Source organism: Babesia bigemina (assembly GCF_000981445.1).
Source record: "Babesia bigemina genome assembly Bbig001, chromosome : II".
Lineage (NCBI taxonomy): Eukaryota > Apicomplexa > Aconoidasida > Piroplasmida > Babesiidae > Babesia > Babesia bigemina.
In genome coordinates this window covers 1835001-1855807 of record NC_027217.1, presented here as the reverse complement: position 1 = coordinate 1855807, position 20807 = coordinate 1835001, and the positions used below count along the sequence as shown (strand labels likewise).

Below are 20807 nucleotides of genomic sequence, written 5' to 3'. Positions count from 1 at the left end.
GGCTTAAAACGAATACGCATACCTCTACACATTCAATGTGTGAAGCTCAAAACTATGTACACATCACTTGATAAACACGTAAGAGAAAACGGTACTAACTTGCATATCATGCAGCAATTCAATTGCATATGGGTCCGCAAATGATGGTAATTGTACGTAAAAAAATAATGCCAAAAGTGTGTAACTGATACGCTTCGTGCAAAGGTTCAGGTTATACACGCGCAGCACAATGATAAGGGGCTGTCTACACTCCACAAATTTCTTTTACTCCACATTACGCAGCGGCACATTAGTAGCTTGAGTTATTGTAACGTAGTGCAATAGACATCAATGCAAGTCACTGACTTATGCAGAAGGTTGACCATCGTCGCAGTACCGGGGCATGTCACTGCTGGGTAGGAACTAACCGCATAATCTGAAAATCACAAAATAGGTGCAATGGAAGTGAAGTAGTTGCGGCTTTAGGAGGCAATGATGCAGTTGCTCAACTAAATAATACCCAAGGTCGTTCCGCCCACACTGAAAAAATAAACACGCAGACATTGCGCTCAGCATGGGAGTACACCCAAGCCGGTGCTTCGTTAGCGCCACTCATAATCCTAACGGAAAACCCTGTGGGCTGCTTGTAAAGCTGAAAAAATGGTCGAACGGCGAGCAAACCACTGAAATTATGGGCAAAGTAAGCAGCATCTTCACCTTCAACCAACCGGCGGACTTTTTACATATCGCGAATTTACCCGTAGTGACAGATGAGGAAGGTGCTTCCAACGTGCTGAATCAAGGCTATGAATTGCTGCCACCATTCTTCACAAAAACCGCATATATCGCTAACATATTTAAAGACACACTAAAAAATTCATCCTCCAGCAAGAAGGGTCTCAAGGAGCGGACATCACACATGCTGAACCCCGTGGCTCATTTCGACGATGCCGAAATACCGACAAAACCACTGGAATCGACACTGCATGCATCCCTTGGTTAGGATAACAGTGAAACTATACAAAACATTCGCAGACCGAGACCTCATCATGGAACTCAAAAAACTCTTCACCAAGAGAAAAGTGTGGCTCAGAACTGCGATGGATGAGTACCTTGCAACGAGATTTTCTAGCTGGAAAAAGAAAAATGCTTTTGCGCGCATATGTTATATTTTTGCAGGTGAGAAACACTTGTTGGCACGAAACATGTATCAGATGGGCCGTGGCGTGGATGTATGTGTAAACTTGGTTATGACCCAAGGAAGGATCCAGATTCCAAAATTTATCAGGTTTGAGCACACTTACGACGCCAAATCATGCAACCCAGATTATCGATTTCAGAGACCCATACTATAGAACTATAAGTTGGAAGACTGAGAAGCAGACCACCGGCCGTGAGGGAAGCGGTGCGCAATCAATGCCTATGCCCCTCGACGAAATATACGCCGAAGCGGTAAAGAGCATGCCCAATTTTAACCCGGAGGTCCATTTCCTAGCCCCGCCATCAAGGCCATCACAGCTCTACCAGTTATGCGACATATTCGACGCCGGTATACAGAAGCTCATTAATAACACATCGATAGAAATGGAAGTAAATACCACTGACACATGCTCAAAGGCAACTGGTGAGTGCTGGCCATCTCCAATCATGAAGAATGCAGGCTGGTACACGCAGGCGGTGATGTCTAAAATAAGGGACATGATGAACGTAAAGAGCCTTAGAATGAGGCAAATGCAGACTGCCTCCAGTTTAGTGCAGTAGAGACATTGCAACCATTGGAGCGTGTGAACTCCTGGAGTGCAGTACATCAATTATAGTATTAGCCATTACAACGCATATATAATAACTGTTATGTTCGCATTAACTTGAATCCGTGAAGCCCATCAATGCAGCCGTTTATATTTACCGTGCTGCACAGGGCATAAACCCCTTGGGCGGAGCTGGGAACTGCACCGTGATAGTTAAAAAGGGAATCATGTGTCGCTTTTATGCAGTCTAAAAGGCATTGCAAAGAGGGAATCGAAGCATCGGGGTATACACAGCGCGAAGCTAAGCACGTAGACGTCTTGGCAGCCACAATCCATTTTTAGGTGGGCATTAGAGTGGGAAATCGTCAACCGAGGTTAACTAATGTTTCTATATCGGCGCTATAATAACGTTGAAACTACATTAAATCTGTTATTACGCGCTTAACTTTCGCATTTTTCAGACGCAATTTATATAGCCGTTCACACGGTGCAACACGGACATGATTTCATTGATGTCTCTTACGTTTCTTAGACACACGCCGACCACCGCCGGCATGGCTTGACGAAGTTTTAGACATCCTTAAAATACGCCGCCGCGAAACGAAGTCTTGAGCAAAACTTAGAAGCTTCAAATATTCGCCGCTGTCGTTCACCGAACGGAAATGAGACTCTATGGTCGACAAAATCTCTCTTGCGATTCCCGAAGCCATTGATCTGCGCTTAACCGCTGTTCCTTCGTCTGACACACTCTCTTCACCTTCTGATCGAGAAATGTAGACATCACATTTTGTAGCGCGGGTCAATGCAATCATAACACGCAACAACGTTGCCCTAAGAAAACTTTCAAACGCGCGCGTGCTACTTGTGTACTCACGAAGCAGCGACATCAAAATATCGATGCGTCGGCAGCAGTGGCGAGACTTGCCCAGACACAGGCGCAAATTATAGCAAACCTTAGATACCACTCGGGCGATACTCGAATCGGTCTTAGAAGCACGCGAAAGCGTCTGATGGACGATACCTTGCAGGCATGATTCTAACGCTGTTGCCACCTTTTCATGTCGTTCTACCATACCGGTCTCTATGGAAAGCAATTTCAGGCAGGGCCGTGCTATGCCATAAATGTTGCATTCTGGGTCTCCTTGGATGCTGTCGTACGCAGCGCGGTTATTCAATACAAGCGTCAATACTCGAAGTGATGCAGCTCGAATCCATGGATGACTGGATCTAACGCCAAACTTGATCGTGTAGACCCAAACCTTGTTCATAACAATCGAGGTGGGGTCATCTGCGGGCGGATTGCACTTCACTGCAAACAAAAAATCAAAGTTTTGGCAGCTGCTTAAAATGTGGCACAGTATCCGCAGCCAATAATACGGCGCCTGCCATTCGGGGCCACTGGGTTTGACGCAACTCAAGTCCTCCAACAACCCAAGGAAGCCACTCGACAAATCCAAAACTCGACTTTTGCGTATCCAAGAAATGCTGGTTTCATTCGACAAACAGTGAAACAGGAAGTAAGCGTACGCCGCATCCTTACATCCAGAGGAATTACCCAAGAAATAAGCGAGACACTCCAACAAACCTCGCTTTTGGTCAACAGGGCTTTCACGCCAAATTAGCGATATTATGTTGGCCATGACACGCTTGCATTGCAGGTCGGACTCGCTCAAAAGCTGCATTGCGACACCCACGCCGACCAGCTCACTGTAACGTTTCCAACTCCCCTTTTTCGTTAGGTTCTTCAACAGCTGGTGCAGGCATTGCAACACCGTTAAACGGACCAACGAGATGGAAGATGTAACATGCTTCAGAAGTAAGCCGAACCTTTTGGACCGATTAGACTCTTCCATTGGCACAATGGTAAGAAACTGGGCTACTGCGCGAGACGAAAGCCGCATTGCGGAAGGAGTTAAAGCGCCCTTTAACATCCTGATGAACACTTCCTGAAATACCTCATACAAAGTCTTCTGTGCACGCGAAATTGACACCTCCATCACTACCAGACGATTGAACAGCTTCAAAAGAGCACTTTGTAACCCAGGCCGGTCCAGATTTGCCTCTATTTGAAGCAAAAGCCCTGCAACGAGCTCGTTAGACCTCCCCGATTTTTTCCAAGCGTTAAAGAGGATATTGTGTGATCGGGATTGTAAAAAGTTACCCACTAAACGCAAGTAGTCTTTTACCATGTCCTCCGAACCAACAAAGTGCAACGTGCCCAGGCGTTTCACCAAGCTATCTGCCAGAACCGACCCGCACATATCCATAAATCTGCCAGAATCACTGCATAAGTGAAACAGACACGACACCGAAGACCTCTGGAGAGTCACATCGTCGCACAAAAAACATATAAGGATCACAAAAGCTGTCGTGGTGCCTGCAATATTGGAGGCTGAGGTAACGCAATCGGGAGAAACTATTGGCTCTAATTGACAGTCCCCTTTGGTATTTTCGCTTGAGAAAAACACATTCTCGGGGGTCGACAACACCCTGCCGTACAGCCGTAAGGCAGCATTGACAAAAAGTGGAGACAGTATATGATCATCAAAGCCCATCTTCTTAGCTTTAGCCAGAGAACGTCCAGTGGATGCACCGGGATAAAGGGTGTAGTACTCTTCCTTTTTGGTATTTGATATGGCCGTGGATTCGGGTTGCTTGCTGGACGTGACAGGGGGCGCTTCGGTGTCGGAGAAAGATTTGAAATAGTTGCCGACGTTGCATATTACGCGCGTGTATTCCGATGATATGTGCGACGGCAGTTCTTTCTTTATGAGCGCCGGTACCCCTTTGACCGATGGCAAAAAACCATAAAAGAGCACGCTCGCCAGGCAATAGAGGTCCACATGCTTGTTGGCAGTAAAGCCACGAACGCAGCACGACATCAAATTATCCACATTTCTCAGAAACGTGTTGGAGTATTCGAAGCTAGAATCGGGAGGCATGTTACAGGAACCTTTCAGAAGAGACCAGAGGTAACGACATATGTCAAGGCAAACACCGATGTCGCCGAACTCACTCAGCAACTCAAGAAGACTTGACGACTTAGATTGCCGTTCCTCATCAATTTTAGACGCAGTGTCTTGTTTCTCATGCTTAACGAGCATCTCAGTTGTAATCATACGAAATATTAAATCCAAATCATCACCGCTTCTAATCTTCAGCGACGAGTCAGAAATAGCAAAGGACGACAGGAGGGAGTGGGTCGTGAAAATCAAAACGTACAGTTGAAATCCACGGGTAAGATTTGACGATAACTCCTTCAACACGGTGGGAAAATAACAAAATCCCATGCAGTGCAGGAACTTCTTAAGAGCCTGACGGCCGTAACGCCTCGGATCACGACCCCTAGAACATAAGGACTTGCAAATTATTCGGCAATACTTAATTACCTCCCTGTCACGGTCACGTTTGCTGTGGTGGCACAGCAACGAACCTAACGCCTCATACGCCTCCACGCAGGGTATATCATCGCCGTCTGGCTGCGAGCGTGCCAACATGCCACGGAACTTGTGAACCATCCATTGTGAGTCGTCGTTGTCAGAGTCTTGGCCACACAAAAACCCGGATTCGCTGCCATCACCGGTTACTGGTAAAGCTTGCAGAACACCAGAAAAAACATGGAGAGTGGGCGTTACCTGATGGCGATCGTACACCTCAATGAGCTGTCGTAAGAATTTTAACAACGTACTCCCCGACAGCTTTCCTCCGCACGAAATCAAACATTTACGAGCATTCTCGCAGAACAAACCATATCCTGGTGATTGGCTTTGCGTTAAGAACTGAATGCACATTGGAACCAGGAATCGGTAAGTAGTATCCGGCGAGAAAACCACATCACGCGAAAGCAGATCAGAAAGTTGTTTCAGCCCCTCATTACGCGTGTACTTGTGCACGTTTCGTAATTTGCTCAGACATTCGACGACCTCAACATTGCACAAATCACTGTGAAGAGAATCTGTAAGCAAACCTCTTGCGCCTACATCTTCGCAGAATCGCCCACCGAACTGCTCCAAAACTTCAATAGACACGTAAAACAATGATTCTCTTAAATGCGCACCCCCTAGACACCGTCTTACAAAAGGGAATATGGCTTTCAACAGGAGGGCGCTGTATGGCAAGCTGCTTGTGTCGATATAATCACAGTTTGCCTGATTTGGCAGCTCATCGACTGGATCTGCTGCATTACCATTACGCATCGATCTATGTATAATGCCAATCACGCACGACGTGAATGTCAACACAGAACGACGCAAACCCGGCTCCTTGTGTCCAATAAGCAGCACGAATAGAGCGTGTGACAACGCGCTTAGCACCACCTTGGGAGAGGGCGTTTGTTCTTCGAACTCCATCGCTAGTGAAGTTAAATGGTCGCAGTTGGAGTCGAAATCGATCTTCGCATCTATGCTGTTGTTGTTTGAGTAGTTCATGCTATGCAAATGAGCACAAACAGACTCCAGACTTATATCCTCCACTGGTAAGGATGACAAAACCTCGCAGCATAAACGCCTGCAATACAAATCGTTTATGTGAAATAGGCAGTCGTTCGCAAAATCCCATATTGCGTTAATGGTGGGCTCATCATCGCCGCTTAACAGAGAAACGCACAACTTCAAACAATCCAGCAAACGGCGTAAATCCTGAATTTGATCGTTCATTGAAGCCTCCTTTGCGGTTTTATGTGCAGTGTACTTCCTCACATTTGGCAAGTTGGACAACAAAATCGACAAGCATGCGCGGCGCTGATCGTCATTCACGGGAAGCAGCAGTATCGCTTTCATGATGTGAGTGCCCATGGGTTTGTAGTCTTTAATACATACCAACACGGCTCCAGCCTCGGCAATCAGCAAATCCAGCACTGTATCACCAGGGGACGAACTGCTAACCAATGACGGCGCGTATTTGCAGTATAAATTATCCATCAGTTCCAAGAGCTGTGATGTGGGAGGAAGTCTGAATATACGGAATAGAACGGGCCCGATGAGCGATGAACATATCAATGCCAGATGTTCAACGTGATTCGTCAAGCATACAACAAGGGAGAGGACCTCTTTGTGTCTACCCAAAAGCACATCTATAAAGCCTCTATGTTGGGATAAAATAGACACAAATCTGGGAATTAATTCGTCAAACGTATCGATAAGATCTATCATCAGCTCAATTGTTATCCCTATCAATGCGTCGACTTTCGAACCAACAATGTCCAAGGGTTCTGGGATCCCATCTGCCGGTCTCACCCCGGCGCAGGATGCAAGAATCCGGGCGCAGCATTCAAACACGTTTACACTTTGTGCGGTTAAATTCTTCTTTAGACGCATGAAAAGTACTGAAAGTGTCCTTATGGCCTTCTGTAGCGGCAACTGGTTACGCAGCTCGGCATTAAAACACATCAAGTCGACCATCCAAGCGTAGAAAGGCTCAGCCATGTCAGATTCCGTCAAGAACAAACTCTTCAATGGCCCTGGTAGCAATTCGGCAATCAACAAATTCAAATACCGCGCATCGAAACGTGACAGATAATCAAAGGTATAGTTGCCGTGCATCTGCTTTGAAGTCTGAGGAATGCGAGGACAAATGAGCCGTATTTCAATGCCGACAGCAAGAGTTTGCATATTGGAATCGGCAACGTACGATGCAGGTGAGGAGTGCTCAAAGTCAAGGGATTTACCCACATTACCGCACGATACCTCCTGTAGCCGCTTTGTGTTTAGACCAGGGTAGCTAGTGGCGACTATCGATAAGCAGTACTCCCTGACGGCGTTATCTGACGAACGAATGCCGTCCCTTAGGCAGAGACCGACTAACTCAGCGGCGCCATCTTTCACCTTGTATTTCTGCAACAACGAGGAAACCGTTGCCAGCGAATTCTTGCGATAGATTTCCTTGGAGTCGTCAAGCATATGGGAAACTGTATAAGAACACAAGCTCCGGATGTATGACTCTTTATTACTCGTATGCGATATAATGCTCGTCATAACACTCAAAACTTCACGCTGCCTGGTTACGGGGTCAGTTGACTCGAAAGGCCCCTTCACCACAAAGGGGACCACAAACTCAGGCAACGTAGTTTTTGCCTCGGTAGCTTCACATTCGCACGCATTTACGACTTCGAAACACGTGGTCCACAGTTTCTTTAGCAGTCCATCAAGAGTCGACCTCCTCTTAGCCGAAAAGGCAGATTTTAGCCTCACCAGCAACTTATCGTGACTCTCGGATGACGCCTCCCAGTTCGGAGCGAATTTTACGTAGTACTGGCTCAATAAAACCTTAAAAACCATCTCCACTAACATCTCGTTCTCCGAGCTCCATTCGTCACGTAACTCCAACTCATCGACACTCTTTGCCATTAGCAATGACTTCCGTCTTTCGTTCTCCATGGACGATTCCAGACGCTCCATCTCCAATAAGGTATCCAAAGCAACTGTGTTTGCGTTCTTGGAACTCATATATAGCGCGAACAACCTCAACGCAGACTGACGAAAATCTACTCTTTCATTGGGAAACAACGCCAGAACACCGACGACCGTTGCTTCCATTGACGCCGTGAAACGATTGCAAAATTCGTCGAGGATGCGTGGATTAGAGAGCAAGACTGGGTTTTCGTTGGCGACTCCAACCAACAACTCGACCCAAACGGTGCACTTTGGCTCTTCTAACAGAAGACAGCATTGTAGGAATACGTCGGATACCAGATCTGGGCTTTCTCCAGCTTTGAGCGAAACCGTGCATTCACGAAGAATTGACTCAAGAAGATTGCAATTAACTTCAAGGGGCAGCGACGTCATTCTACATCTCAGGGCAAGGATGCTACGAAGTCCCTTCACACAACCAAAAATCACGGACATTGCCATTTCTAAGCGCGCTGCCCAGTCAGAAACCAAAACCGGGTCGGTATTGGCAGCACGTTCTTGCCTCAGTCGTGCTATGTTTTCCATGCTAGCCTCGATACATTCCCAAATCCTAGCAATAACAGCAGGATTCACAAGTATCGGGTGAAACACTTCACGACAATCAAATAGTTGCGATATCAAGAGTAAAAAGTGGGCTATCTGCTCCAGGTTGTCACACTTCAAACGCCATTCAAACAAGACCATGAGCGGGTTGATGTTGCCGCCCTTGCTCATGAAATAAAAAACGTAGTCGATAATCTCCCCGAACCTATCATGCAACACATTAGCGGATTCGCCGGGAGTTCGCACAACCCGCGCTAGAAGTTGAGATAGTTCTTCGAACAAAACAGCACCCGGCGTTCCCATTTCCTTCGCGAAGGACAACAGGGGGACCACGTAATCCGACAAAAACGAATCAAAGCACGCACCCGAACGCACTAGAGCTATATCCTTTATCTTTATGCGGCGATCGTCACGGAATACCGTCAGCAGCTCGACGCACAGCTCGGCGCCAATGCTGTAAGCAGAGGCTGCGGATGGGGACAACGCAGCATCATTGTACTTACAAACTATTTCGTCATACAAATTGTCCAGCCAATCGAAACTCAGCTTGGCGCCCCTGCAGTGGCGAGACATCAATAGTATAGCCCGTCTCATGGAGGACGAAATGCTGCGGCGTGCATCCACAACATCACCATCGCATAGAGGTTCGAAGGTATCCGATATAAGGCTTGAAATCACAAACTTCAGCAGTGGATGGAGTTTAGTCGTAAACGTCCCATTCACATTTTTTATTATACCGAAGAAAAGGTGCTCGGAACCATCCCTAAAACACGATGGAACTTGTAAGCATGAAACATACATGCACAGTAGACGGCAGAGCACATCCCGCAATTTGGTATCTGGCACTCTTCTAAGGAGCAAACTCAGTGATTCCATAGACAGGCGCCGAATCAGTTGGTAACTATGCCCTAACCACGGCTGGAAATCAGTCAGCAGATCGCCGAGATCCTGGCTCACGCAACGACTGTTGGACCTGAAACAAGCAATTGCGCATTTTCGTAGATCATTAAATACCTGAAATGTGTCGAGATAAAGGAAAATATCGCCTCCGCATTGCTATCCTTGTTGGCCTCCAGAACCTCCAGAAGACCAACGAACGGAACTTTAAGACAATCCTGATCTCCATAATCCTGCACAGCGAATGACATAACCGCTTCTAACGCATCTTACCTTGAAGAATATCGCCAGTAGTCTGCATAAGGTAGTCAGCTCGATGCTGTTGGCGGACTGCGCACAACGCAGCAAGCTTTCAACCACGTAAGCGCTCCATTCAGGGAAAGGTAAAGTTGAAGAAGGTGGGCCATCCGACCACACTCCGGACTTGTTCAATATGTCCTTTAACGTCTGCTTGTGTGTTAGCAGATCCTTAGACCGTAATGTGTTGCGCAGATGATGAAGAAAGAAACGACGCTTTTCGAGAGGGCCTGTAAATGAAATTTGAACGCCCGCTTAGGATCTTCCGTAACACACGAACATAACACATGGCGTAGGTGTCAATGAAAAGCATATGAGCGCGACTAATGTGCAAAGATTGTCAACACTCACCGTCATTGCGGACGACGGTCCTTATATCGCTGAAATCAGTCGCTACCAGTGAGCGCGACCTCTTAGAGGCGGACTCAAATTTAAACTTTCCGCGATTAGTCATTGCGATGGAATGGAAGCCAAACAGCGCTGACCAGACGCCAAAGGCAACAAGTTTAGAAGGTAGAAACTACATTACCCGTGTCCATTACTAGTTTCGTCGCTGCTACCGGACACGGCCACGTGCTTTTTCAGTCCTTGAGCCTCACGTAGCGATGCCAAATGGCGTTCGTGACGAATGAACAGTAGCTGAGCCAGCGTACGGCGGGTATTACCCAATGAACTCGCACGAAGAGCTGGATTCTTTGTTTTACGGTACAGGTTTATTTTAGCTAACACCTTACGCACCTTGCGAATCTCCTGAAATCGCGTGAAATCACGTAACGAAGCGCAAAACTAGCACGGTACTGCTACGACGAATTCGCTTCCGTCACACACTCATACAAATCACGGACACAGCACGTACAACTGACGCTACGCAGAATGGTAAACTTGAATTATAAGTATTTGCACCAACCTCTTCAATTTCTGGAGTACTCAGCTCGCGCCAAAAACGCGCTTTACGGTACTGCACGCAATTCACGTCGTAATCCTCGCAATCGCCAGTATGAATCACCGTTTCAATGGACGTTCTGCTGCCTAACGATGACCAGAAATTGCAATATTTGCGATGTGTGTCTGCGGAGCGCCCACCGAAGGAGAAGCAGCTATTGGCGGCGGTCGACGACGGAATACGATGCGATGCTAGACTATGCGGACAGCGTCGCATACACGTAGTATATGCGGTACAAATATTACGATATGCAGCGAGCTTGAACAGCAAAAACAAAACCAAAACACCTTCGCAACACGCTGTCGCACGCATCCTTAACAGCGCGATGCAAAGCCAAATGACGACACGTAATGCGGAAAGCGAAGTCCATGAAGTGTCATCGGAATTATGATTAAGTTACACTGCACAATTAACCGTCAATGAGATTCTTCAGCCTGACAAAGTCGCCCTTGCAAGGCGGCAGTTGTTACAAATGCTTAACACTAGCCTGACACCCTTATGGCGGTTCAGATCCATACTACATACGTGTGGAGCAATCCCGTTGCACGGAAGGTTGACGATACCGCTATGCATACCGTATAACAGTCAGGTATGTCCGCCAGAGCCAGCAGCACACAAGCCATCATTAAACATGAACATACACATGCGAACGCAGAATGTGTCCCCATTGTCTCCCGTTTGTGCTACTAGAAGTGCAATAGGTCATATTGCGTCTGATGTGTCACGAGGCAGAGCTGAGCAGCATGTAGACACAGGAATCATTGAGAAATCGAAGCGCACTTATGCAGGCTATCCATCCAGACAAGACGATACATGTGCAGAGGGTGGTGAAAAATGCAGTCTATTTAATGGGCGCATTCGTAGAATTAAGATCGACAGTCTGCTCAAAAGGCCTGATGAGCTCAATCTTGCCATCATTCACAGAACCATCACGGACATTCTTGACTGTGGCATGACCTTGGAGTCCGCCCAAGTGGATGTCATAACTCAAATGATGCTAAAATGTTGCGACGAAGATCATGTTTTGGCACTGCAAACGGTATGCCTGGTACTATTGGCGTGCGCAGAATCTCTCACTGAAAGCGCCGTAAAAAAGATTGGGGATATTATGGGAACAGCTACAACTGCCACAAGTGCGACGGAACAGCTGGCGCTTGTCGACTTGTATCATTGCATTTCATCGCACCACTCTTATGTTATGCGCCAGCTATCATGTGGTCAACGCTCGTACATGCAATTCCTAAATGAAGTTCGACAGTATATAAGATTGAAAGTGCCTTGTGATACAGATTCAAAGGAAATAGAGGATCTGCGACACACACTGAACGCTCTCAACGTTGAACACTACGCAGCCATCGCAGGTATGTTGCTAGGTCCTCAACATCCAAGGGCACATTACAGGGCACGTGTACTTACCGATCGTATTAAGTGGCACGCATATGGTGATAGAATTGTCAACTGAAAGGTATGGCCACCACGAAACATACACATCTTCCGCAGTGATCTGAAATGCTTAAATATGGAAGGAGCTCATCCCATTAAATTGTGAGTCGAATCTACATCGCGTGCACACATACACGCAGCAAGAGACAGCTATTGAACGACATGGGATGGCATGTACACGATATCCCGCAGAGCATCTGGACGACACTGAAGACAGGTATGTGACTGAAGTACCGTGATTCAACAATCAACGTGTATAGACACGGTGAAGGAAGATTATATCGCGAAATCAATTGCACATATGTACATGGACGCCCAATTCATCCACAAACCAAGCTGGATGCAGCCCTACCATGCTGAGGTGTAAAAACGACATCAACGACATTCCGTTTTAAATTTCACTATTAGTTAATGAAATCATACAAAACGAGGCAAATGTTACTTGAATCAAATGAATACACATCTGTGTGTGCATATATTAGCGGCGTACGCCTACCTAGTCTCTTTCAGCAAATGTGTAAGTCGAATGTTCACGGGCGAACCATACGTAACAGGTATTTGCGGAGTGGGACACGGATTTCGTCGAAGATTCGAAGTCTATACCGTCGATTGAAATAAAACTCTCGCCTCCGGAGAACGTACGTTCCTATACATAAACTCCGACACAAACGTATATGCAGCCACTTCCCCAAGTATCTCATGAAATCGACAAGTTGGAGGCACGTAGAGTACAAATGGAAGAGGTGTGTAGGCTTAACAGGGTAGTATATATGCTACATCAGGGGATGATGGCGAAGCTAGAAGATAAATTCAATGAAACTTTGGTGGACTCTCGCGACAAAATTCGGCAAATAATTACCCAGGTACGACTTCCTGCGAGCGTTAAGTTAACACAGCAATGCAGCAGCTGGATTTATTCAATGATGAACGACTGAAGACTATTGTTCGCACTGTAGACACCAAGAAGGAGTCGCATCTCAAATCGCACATGTACGAATTCGTGTCGTTTAACTTAAATGAGAGTCTCAGGCTACCTAAAGCTCCCTCATTCATAGAGATTGGCGAACAAGTGGTACCAAGCTCGGTCAGGGTCATGATGGGCGAAGTCGATGTCCCCGATCCCGCCATCAAAACTAAAATGGAACAAATTGAACAGAGCAGGAGCTACGAAGAGGTACAGGTTTTTAACCAGCAATCCGATGAATTGGAACAACTTACGAATGTGACACTCATAGGTAGGTTACCAGCAGTTAGGAGCAACATGCTATTAGAACTGGAAAGAGCCCTCAAGTTGCAATTAAAGCCATACATAGCGCAGTTAGAGGTTGGTTGGCTTATATGTGACAACGTGGATCTCAATCTGCAGCTATACCAGGCTCAAGCGCATACACCGTCGACGCCGCGAGCACAGCGGCAACCAAAACAGGCACCGGCGTTCATACAAACATACGCATATCCCTTGCCAAATACGAAACAGCTCAACGTCAAAATTGGGCAATCGGAAGAACCCTATCCGACGGTGGAAGATTACGTAATGAACATGGAAAAAAAACGCGACGCAGCGGAGAGGAATGAAAGGAACACGGTACTCACAATGTATCTCAAACTAGTCAAGGCGCAACATGAAATGATTCGCGACGAACTCAGGGTTGCCACATCAAACATTATATCGCAGTATGGTGGAATCATAGATGCGACCACCACCCAAGCAATCCGAAAGCATCGCCATAAGTGAACACATATCGCAAGCTAATCATTAGTTGAGTTAAAGAGTATGGTGTATGGTTAAGGGTACTCTGCGCATAGTTATAGCGCAATATTTGTGGCTTTGCCACATGTGCGCTGTGCACGGGTTTAGACAAACACAGCTGCACAATGCTCCTAATGCTCTACTCCACGCACAAATAGACAAAACTATGGACTCATGCAACGTCAGTGACCCTGTTACCAGGGCTCGAAAGACGATTGTCGTCATTTTGGGACCGACAGCAACAGGGAAAACAGATGCATCCATAGAGGTCGCCAGAGTGCTTAAAGAAAACAACATAAAAGCTGAAGTTGTAAATGCAGATTCCATGCAAGTGAGTTGGAATGTCAGCCTGCAAATACATGTCGCAGGTATACGACGGTTTTGATGTCGGTACGGCAAAGCCGACGCAGCAACAGATGGAAAGGGTGAAACATCACCTTTTCGGATACGTTCCACCCACCACGGACTACAACGCAGCCAAATATGTAGCAACAGCGTCACAGCTGGTCGGATGAATGTAGCGGATACAATAAAAGTTTGCAGATAGAACAGATGCACGATAATGGCATTCTGCCAATACTGGTTGGCGGGACAAATCTCTATATCGAGGCTCTTTTATGGCCGTCAGTCATAGACTTGGAGGGCAAAGAAGCAGGTTCGTTAGAAAAAGAAGGGATGTGCATTCAACTTCGCAGAGTGTAACAACGATCCGTATCAAGGTATTCCCGTGCACGCCGCCACTAAACACCCTCTAGAGTACGACAATGCCGAGTTGTATGACCAACTTACTGCATTGGACCCGCAAAGAGTTAGTTCTAGACGACGGCAACGTATAAATCGACCCGCAGGCTGCAGTGCTTCACCAAAATGATCGCAAGAGAGTAATCAGGAGCCTCGAGGTAATAAACCTCTACGGCATCAAACATAGCGAACTTATCAAGAGGCGTCTCGAGGTTAAACAGAAATCTGGCCCAAAGTTAGCGTGTTGAAGGTGCGAAACAGCAATTGCAGGTATGACGCACTTATTTTCGCGATGATCTGTGATCCAACTGAACACAAGAAAAGGATAAAAGAAAGGGCGCGCAAGATGCTTCAGGTTTAGTGATCATTACTCTTCGTTATCGAGTCTTCAGGATGGGATTATAGATGAGTGCAAAAATCTCATGAGCATCATGGGTTAGGAACCCTACCTGTCGCATTAATAATTTTAGAAGGCGAAGAGGGCATGGATTTTCGTAGGGGCATCTGCCAGAGCATAGGTGCGTTGAAATATTTCAGACAACTCTTAAACCATGCAGCATACAAGGAAATCATTCCCATTCTCAAGCAAACGGAGGACAACGGCGCTGAGTTGGACGATGCTACTATCCAGCGCTGTGCCGATGCACTCGAAACGGCAACGTGGCAATATGCCCGTCGCCAAATGACTTGGATTAAGAACCGTTTCAAAGCTGACTCTGGTCTGAATACCATACTTCTTGATACTACAGGTATGTGGAATTCATCGCAGACAACATTTGTTCTCTAGATCTTTCGCATTGGAATGAAGCAATTATCGCAACAATGGTCAACGCAATAGTGGAATGGCGGGTAGCCAAACCACCTCGGTAAACCACATTACGGTAAAATAGACAGCTGAACTTTTGTAGAATTTTTAACATGGAACTGTGCAAGCAGGCACGCACTTCCTAGCTTTAATCAGCCGGCGTCGATTTGGAGTGCATGGCTCTCTCTGTTTGGCACGTGTATGGTGAATATGCGATAATATTGAATATATAATTCTGGGTTGTCGAACAATAAATCAGATTGAATGTTATCTTTGACTAATGGATAACGCTATTGTAAGGTACAACAACAAATGCGCAAAGCTAACATCCGACTCGTCGAAAGTAGACGAAACGTCACAAGGAAAAGCACAGTAAAACACCTATCGCTCGATTGGTAAAAATGCCACATCGTATTTGTCCACTTCCTGCGTTTTGTTCGGCCGGCTGTGAACTTTCCGTATAATGCGCTTTGCAGCCTGGAGAATGGAAGGCATTTTCTTGCGCTGGTACAAAGACGATATGACTTCCGAGAGCGTTATCTGGCGGTTACCCAGCCGAGCTCCATTCAGCGACAGCAAGGTTCTCGTTGCGATCTCAGGTGTCGAGAACCTTATAAACCCGTAACCCCTGTGGCGTTCTGACCAAAAATTAGGCGTAACTTTGCACTGCGAACTTACGTGTATAACGATCTTTAACAAGCCTAGTAGAGCTCGTTAAGGGGCCATGGATGTAATGTATCAAGTAGTCCAGTGCTTCTTGCGTTATCTCCGGGTCAACGTTGCTCACGAAAAGCATCTTCGCATCATGAATGACCTTGTTGTCGCCCTTCGAAAGCTTGCAGCGCTCATTAGTCAGCTCCTGGAAGTGACTACGGCGAACGTCTCGCAGAGAGCTAGTTCCGTGCGGCCGTTTGCCTATCTTCGTGCGAAACTGGACACCCAGTTCGAGACGTCGGCGAGGCGCATCAACAACCTGACGCTTGCTTATGTATGAAACGACGTATTTAACTAACTTGCGAACCTCTCTTTAGAATAAAACTAACGCATGGTGAACGCAGGAGCAACGTCAGCAAAACGCAGATATGTAACGAAACCAGCATCTTCCGGACCTTCCGAAAGTCTCAACCTCCATCGTACAAATAACAATTGATGCGAAGCTGTACGTGATAGGATCATATAAAGAGAAATTTACGCATACTATTCAGTCGGACCCTGTGCCGCGCAATGGGCGGCGCAAAGAAGATTCCAACACACACTACAACACATTCTACCGGATGTAGCGTGACATTAACATTATAACGTAGGCGCATCGCGCATATATTGTTGTGGGCCAAAAAATGGCCGACGTCGGCACACCCTTCCATATCCTACGCAAGACAAGATTCACGCAGTGCCGAACAGCCTATAACACCGTAAGGAATGCCCTGCTGGGTCTACAGAACCGACCACTATATGTAGCGGAGCCATTTGAATTGCATAGGAACAAAAGGCGCCTCATCGCAATCAAAAAGGCGGTCAGCGCTAGGAGAAACTCCAAGAAGGGCCCCTTCCACAGGCTACTTCCGCCGCACCCTTATTCGAATTTATTCGGCGATCCCACATATTATTCCAACGATGAGTTGTGCCGTACCTGTGTGATGGCGTCCACAATGCGCCTCGGAGATCGCACTTTTTGGTGGCAGATAGGTACGTTCGCCAGACCACACATGCACCAAGGCGATATGCAGGTGAGAAAATCAGGAAGGTCAGGGATGTCATTAACATTGGTGACCTTCTGCGGTGCTTGGTGAGCCTAGCAACCGTAAAATATTTCGATGCCGACCTGCTGCGGATTACAGCCAGAGAGTTCGTTGACGAAATGGACAAGCTGACGCTGCACGAAATCGCACAACTGATGCAATGTTACGCACGGGCAAATGTCTACTCTGTCGATCTGGTGAATTCCGCGGGGGATCTTGTCGCTGGACGCCTAATGGAAATGGTGAGCGGTGACATACAGGCAGATGGTCCGAGTGACCACGCCAATGAGGGCGAGGACGCGTCGAAATGGCCACAGGCAACTTTAGGGCTCTTGGCAAAATGTTTTAGATTCTTCAACTACCATAACCGAGATCTCTATCTTTCCATAGCGTACCTGACCATAAAAAATTGGCGAAACCTTGACCTCTACGCAAAATGCGCAACATTTGCCAACTTGGACCATAGGAACTTTCAGTCTCAACCAAACCATGAGTCTAACGCAGCGTCAATGGAATGCGGTGAAGAAATATCACGCGATACGACGCTGGCATTATTAAGGCAACTCGCCCATTTCCCAGATGGTTTCCATCTCAAACGCCTAGACAGCATCACGGATGACGTCGACTTCGACGCGATGGTGCCTTCGGCTCCCGAAGACATCCAAGGAGATTACGTTAAAGCACTGCATGCGTTGTGCTGTGCTGTTAGTGCAGTCAATAATCTCGCGAGGGTCAGCTGTCGCGTTGTTGACAACGCCGCCTTTGTGCGTGAAAGCATGGCAGCGGAAAACGTCCTACCCATTATCGGCTCGACGATGGAGAAGATGGCAGCCATATTGGCGCGCTCGAAGGTTTACTGGAGGGAGTTAGAAACAGCGTACAAGACGATGGATCTCACGCAGGTGGCATTCGCCAGTGAAGGCAACACTGATGAGGCGCCACACAAGTGCATAAAAACGTGTCCCTACATCAACACAGCCAAGCACGTGTTAATCGATGCCGCAATGAAGAGCCTCTGTGCTGTCAACGCCGCCATACGTTTCAAGGTGAGTTGTGCGGAGCTCGAGCATATACGTGCAGGTTAACGCCGTACGTGCGGAAGGGCGACCAGTCTCTGACAGCGAGTTTTGTTTTGCTGTGGATGACGACAATGTTCATTCCGAACTGTACCACTATGTGGATAGCATCAAGTTGACTGCCAGCGAGATGGCCGTTGTGCAGCATTGGATGGATATTGTAGAAACGTGCGGCTGCTCGTCACAGGAACCGGAGCTGCTGAGTTGTGCATTGGAAACGTTGGCCGTCTTATTGTGTGTGGATTCGCAGAAATCGGCTTTATCCGTCGAGCGCGTTCAGGCAATTCACGATCTCTTGGCTCTGGAGGCGGTGAAGCATCTGGTCAACATTAGAGAAGATGGGCGCTACCGTATCATGCTCGCTCTTCGACTTGGGAAGGTCGCTCCCAATGCTTATCTGGAACATGCCTTGCAACGCTTCACGAAATGCCTGCGCAAGAACAAATGTAAGGTGAAGCTCCCGTTAGTGTCACCATATCGGGTGCTGTTGGAAGAAGGCACGGCACACGTGTTGCGCTCAATGCGATATGCGGCGGAATCGGAAACGCAGGCCGGCGCCTAACCGCAAGGCAAGCACGCAAACAATGCAGCGTAGCAGCTCCATGCGCCGAGGGCGTATGAATTAGTGAAACGAGTGTGTTTAATGTGCGATATTACATTAGATGAATTGTTGTGTTGAGTGCAACAGGCATTGAGTAGTCTGAATTGAGTTACAAGAGCCTCGGCAATTTGACTTTAGGCGTAGCCCTGACCATAACGCCACTTTCATGCGTAGCTGTTTTCTGTTGGGCGTTTTCCGTATGTGCTACGGCCGGCTTTTCAGCCCCCGCTGGTTCCTCAGACCTTCCCCCCTGGATGTATGATAATCACGTGTGTCCACAGAGAGTGCCGAGCTAACGCCTGTTGCGCGCTGCGCGTGTTTTCATCCTTTTATATCGCAATTGAATCGGCGTCCACCGCACTTTTCGCGTCCGGCTCCTGGGTGTGCTTGATGATACGGTGCGCAGATAAGCTCCATTGGGTGAGCGCAAAGCGCCAGCTACATTGACTTTCGGATGCTTGGCGAAACCAAACGGCGAAAAAGGCAGCAGCATTCGTCATGCGAAAAGACGGACGCCGCAACCGCTATGGATTTCCCTTGTGCCCTTTCGGCATTGGCAGCACGGAGACTTTCCCCATAGTTTGCAGGATATACCCGTATGTTCACTACGAAGTAGCTTCGCGACCGTATCGAGGCTCCACCTGAACACACATGAGTGGCCGCGAGCGGAGCCACAAAAAAAACGCAAAAAAGCCAAGAAGCGTCCTATGACCAGTCGTGCATTGTGATTTTAAGCACGTTGTGCGTGCTAACCATTGGCACGCACCGTGCGGTGGTTGGAGCGTGTCACCCGTGCACAATCAATTTGCGATGCACTTTGACCGACTACGCTGTCTACGCGGCGTAACCGGCTTCGATAGCATCAAACAATAGACATGTTAAACATAGAGAACACCTACCTGGTTGGCCTGATTTATTATTATAGGTGCGGCATAAAACTTGTCTCGTTATCTGCACGTGTTCAGCGTTTGTTGTCGTCAGGTGTTCTGCGGATTGACAGAGGTTGTCATCACGGCGTGCTCAGCGCTTCTTAGAGGAGACATCACGCGTCAGCGGAAGGAGAAGAGGTTGTCATCTCGGCACGCGTAAGGAATTAACCACAAAGGTACACAATCACAGTACACTATCACACTGTATAACCACACTAATCAGCACATCAGTGTAACCATCCCACCACAACAGTGTATTATCGCAGTGCATAACCACACTCACCAACAAAGCAGTACACAAACAGTGTATAACCACACTCACCAACAAAGCAGTACACAAACAGTGTATAACCACACTCACCAACAAAGCAGTACACAATCACAGTGTCTAGTCACACTCACGACCAAAGCAGTACACAATCACAGTGTATGGTCACACATCACACCAAGTGTAGCACTAAACAACACCACGAGTGCGTCAACCCACCTTATGTCACGTTGCGATGTCTTGATCCACTCCACTTGGTGGGATGCGATAACGCGTTGTGGCGCCGTGTCTGACATCACTCCACTTGGTGGGATGCGATAACGCGTTGTGGCGCCGTGTCTGACATCACTCCACGTGATGTAATGCGATAACAGGTAATGGCGCCGTGTCTGACATCACTCCACTTGGTGGGATGCGATAACAGGTAATGGCGCCGTGTCTGACATCACTCCACTTGGTGGGATGCGATAACAGGTGTACGCCGTGTTACAATGACAGCATAATCCACCGTATCGCGATGATACAAGACACGATGATGATGATGATGATACGATACAAGACACTATAATGATACGATACACCACCGTCTATGAAACACCACCCCATCTAGTACAGATTACAGCATTGTGTATCGCCGCGCG

At 47.4% G+C, this 20807-nt stretch overlaps 10 protein-coding genes across 10 annotated transcripts in view; 7 read left to right on the top strand and 3 right to left on the bottom strand.

Moving 5' to 3' along the window:
- Nucleotides 1–670: 670 nt before the first annotated feature.
- Nucleotides 671–1740, top strand: BBBOND_0208290 (hypothetical protein, conserved; the record flags this gene model as incomplete). Its single annotated transcript, XM_012912407.1, has 3 exons — nucleotides 671–977; nucleotides 1015–1158; nucleotides 1268–1740. 3 exons carry the CDS (start codon nucleotides 671–673, stop codon nucleotides 1738–1740), a joined length of 924 nt encoding a protein of 307 aa, XP_012767861.1.
- Nucleotides 1741–2233: 493 nt separating this feature from the next.
- BBBOND_0208280 (hypothetical protein, conserved) lies at nucleotides 2234–10325 on the bottom strand (the record flags this gene model as incomplete). The annotated part of the gene is made up of 4 exons (XM_012912406.1): nucleotides 2234–9650; nucleotides 9692–9807; nucleotides 9848–10101; nucleotides 10223–10325. The coding sequence occupies 4 exons, from the start codon at nucleotides 10323–10325 to the stop codon at nucleotides 2234–2236; spliced, it is 7890 nt and encodes a 2629-aa protein (XP_012767860.1).
- A 71-nt stretch (nucleotides 10326–10396) lies between these two features.
- On the bottom strand, nucleotides 10397–11126 carry BBBOND_0208270 (ribosomal protein L29, putative; the record flags this gene model as incomplete). Its single annotated transcript, XM_012912405.1, has 2 exons — nucleotides 10397–10621; nucleotides 10779–11126. 2 exons carry the CDS (start codon nucleotides 11124–11126, stop codon nucleotides 10397–10399), a joined length of 573 nt encoding a protein of 190 aa, XP_012767859.1.
- A 319-nt stretch (nucleotides 11127–11445) lies between these two features.
- BBBOND_0208260 (hypothetical protein, conserved) lies at nucleotides 11446–12363 on the top strand (the record flags this gene model as incomplete). The annotated part of the gene is made up of 3 exons (XM_012912404.1): nucleotides 11446–12175; nucleotides 12216–12279; nucleotides 12315–12363. The coding sequence occupies 3 exons, from the start codon at nucleotides 11446–11448 to the stop codon at nucleotides 12361–12363; spliced, it is 843 nt and encodes a 280-aa protein (XP_012767858.1).
- A 56-nt stretch (nucleotides 12364–12419) lies between these two features.
- On the top strand, nucleotides 12420–12624 carry BBBOND_0208250 (hypothetical protein; the record flags this gene model as incomplete). Its single annotated transcript, XM_012912403.1, has 2 exons — nucleotides 12420–12474; nucleotides 12518–12624. 2 exons carry the CDS (start codon nucleotides 12420–12422, stop codon nucleotides 12622–12624), a joined length of 162 nt encoding a protein of 53 aa, XP_012767857.1.
- Nucleotides 12625–12668: 44 nt separating this feature from the next.
- Nucleotides 12669–13992, top strand: BBBOND_0208240 (41K blood stage antigen precursor 41-3, putative; the record flags this gene model as incomplete). Its single annotated transcript, XM_012912402.1, has 5 exons — nucleotides 12669–12785; nucleotides 12812–12895; nucleotides 12938–13000; nucleotides 13040–13120; nucleotides 13162–13992. The coding sequence occupies 5 exons, from the start codon at nucleotides 12669–12671 to the stop codon at nucleotides 13990–13992; spliced, it is 1176 nt and encodes a 391-aa protein (XP_012767856.1).
- Nucleotides 13993–14092: 100 nt separating this feature from the next.
- BBBOND_0208230 (tRNA dimethylallyltransferase, mitochondrial) lies at nucleotides 14093–15535 on the top strand (the record flags this gene model as incomplete). Its single annotated transcript, XM_012912401.1, has 8 exons — nucleotides 14093–14338; nucleotides 14376–14513; nucleotides 14551–14662; nucleotides 14703–14815; nucleotides 14856–14983; nucleotides 15019–15103; nucleotides 15141–15183; nucleotides 15267–15535. The coding sequence occupies 8 exons, from the start codon at nucleotides 14093–14095 to the stop codon at nucleotides 15533–15535; spliced, it is 1134 nt and encodes a 377-aa protein (XP_012767855.1).
- Nucleotides 15536–15934: 399 nt separating this feature from the next.
- On the bottom strand, nucleotides 15935–16653 carry BBBOND_0208220 (Putative RNA-binding protein; the record flags this gene model as incomplete). Its single annotated transcript, XM_012912400.1, has 3 exons — nucleotides 15935–16191; nucleotides 16232–16532; nucleotides 16567–16653. The coding sequence occupies 3 exons, from the start codon at nucleotides 16651–16653 to the stop codon at nucleotides 15935–15937; spliced, it is 645 nt and encodes a 214-aa protein (XP_012767854.1).
- Nucleotides 16654–16890: 237 nt separating this feature from the next.
- BBBOND_0208210 (hypothetical protein, conserved) lies at nucleotides 16891–18930 on the top strand (the record flags this gene model as incomplete). The annotated part of the gene is made up of 3 exons (XM_012912399.1): nucleotides 16891–17239; nucleotides 17281–18338; nucleotides 18373–18930. The coding sequence occupies 3 exons, from the start codon at nucleotides 16891–16893 to the stop codon at nucleotides 18928–18930; spliced, it is 1965 nt and encodes a 654-aa protein (XP_012767853.1).
- A 1803-nt stretch (nucleotides 18931–20733) lies between these two features.
- Nucleotides 20734–20807, top strand: part of BBBOND_0208200 (hypothetical protein) — a gene marked incomplete at both ends in the record, with an annotated part of 201 nt that continues 127 nt past the window's right edge. The window contains one exon of the mRNA XM_012912398.1: nucleotides 20734–20807. This exon is cut by the window's right edge and continues 127 nt beyond it. Within this exon, the coding sequence (XP_012767852.1) occupies nucleotides 20734–20807 (74 nt within the window).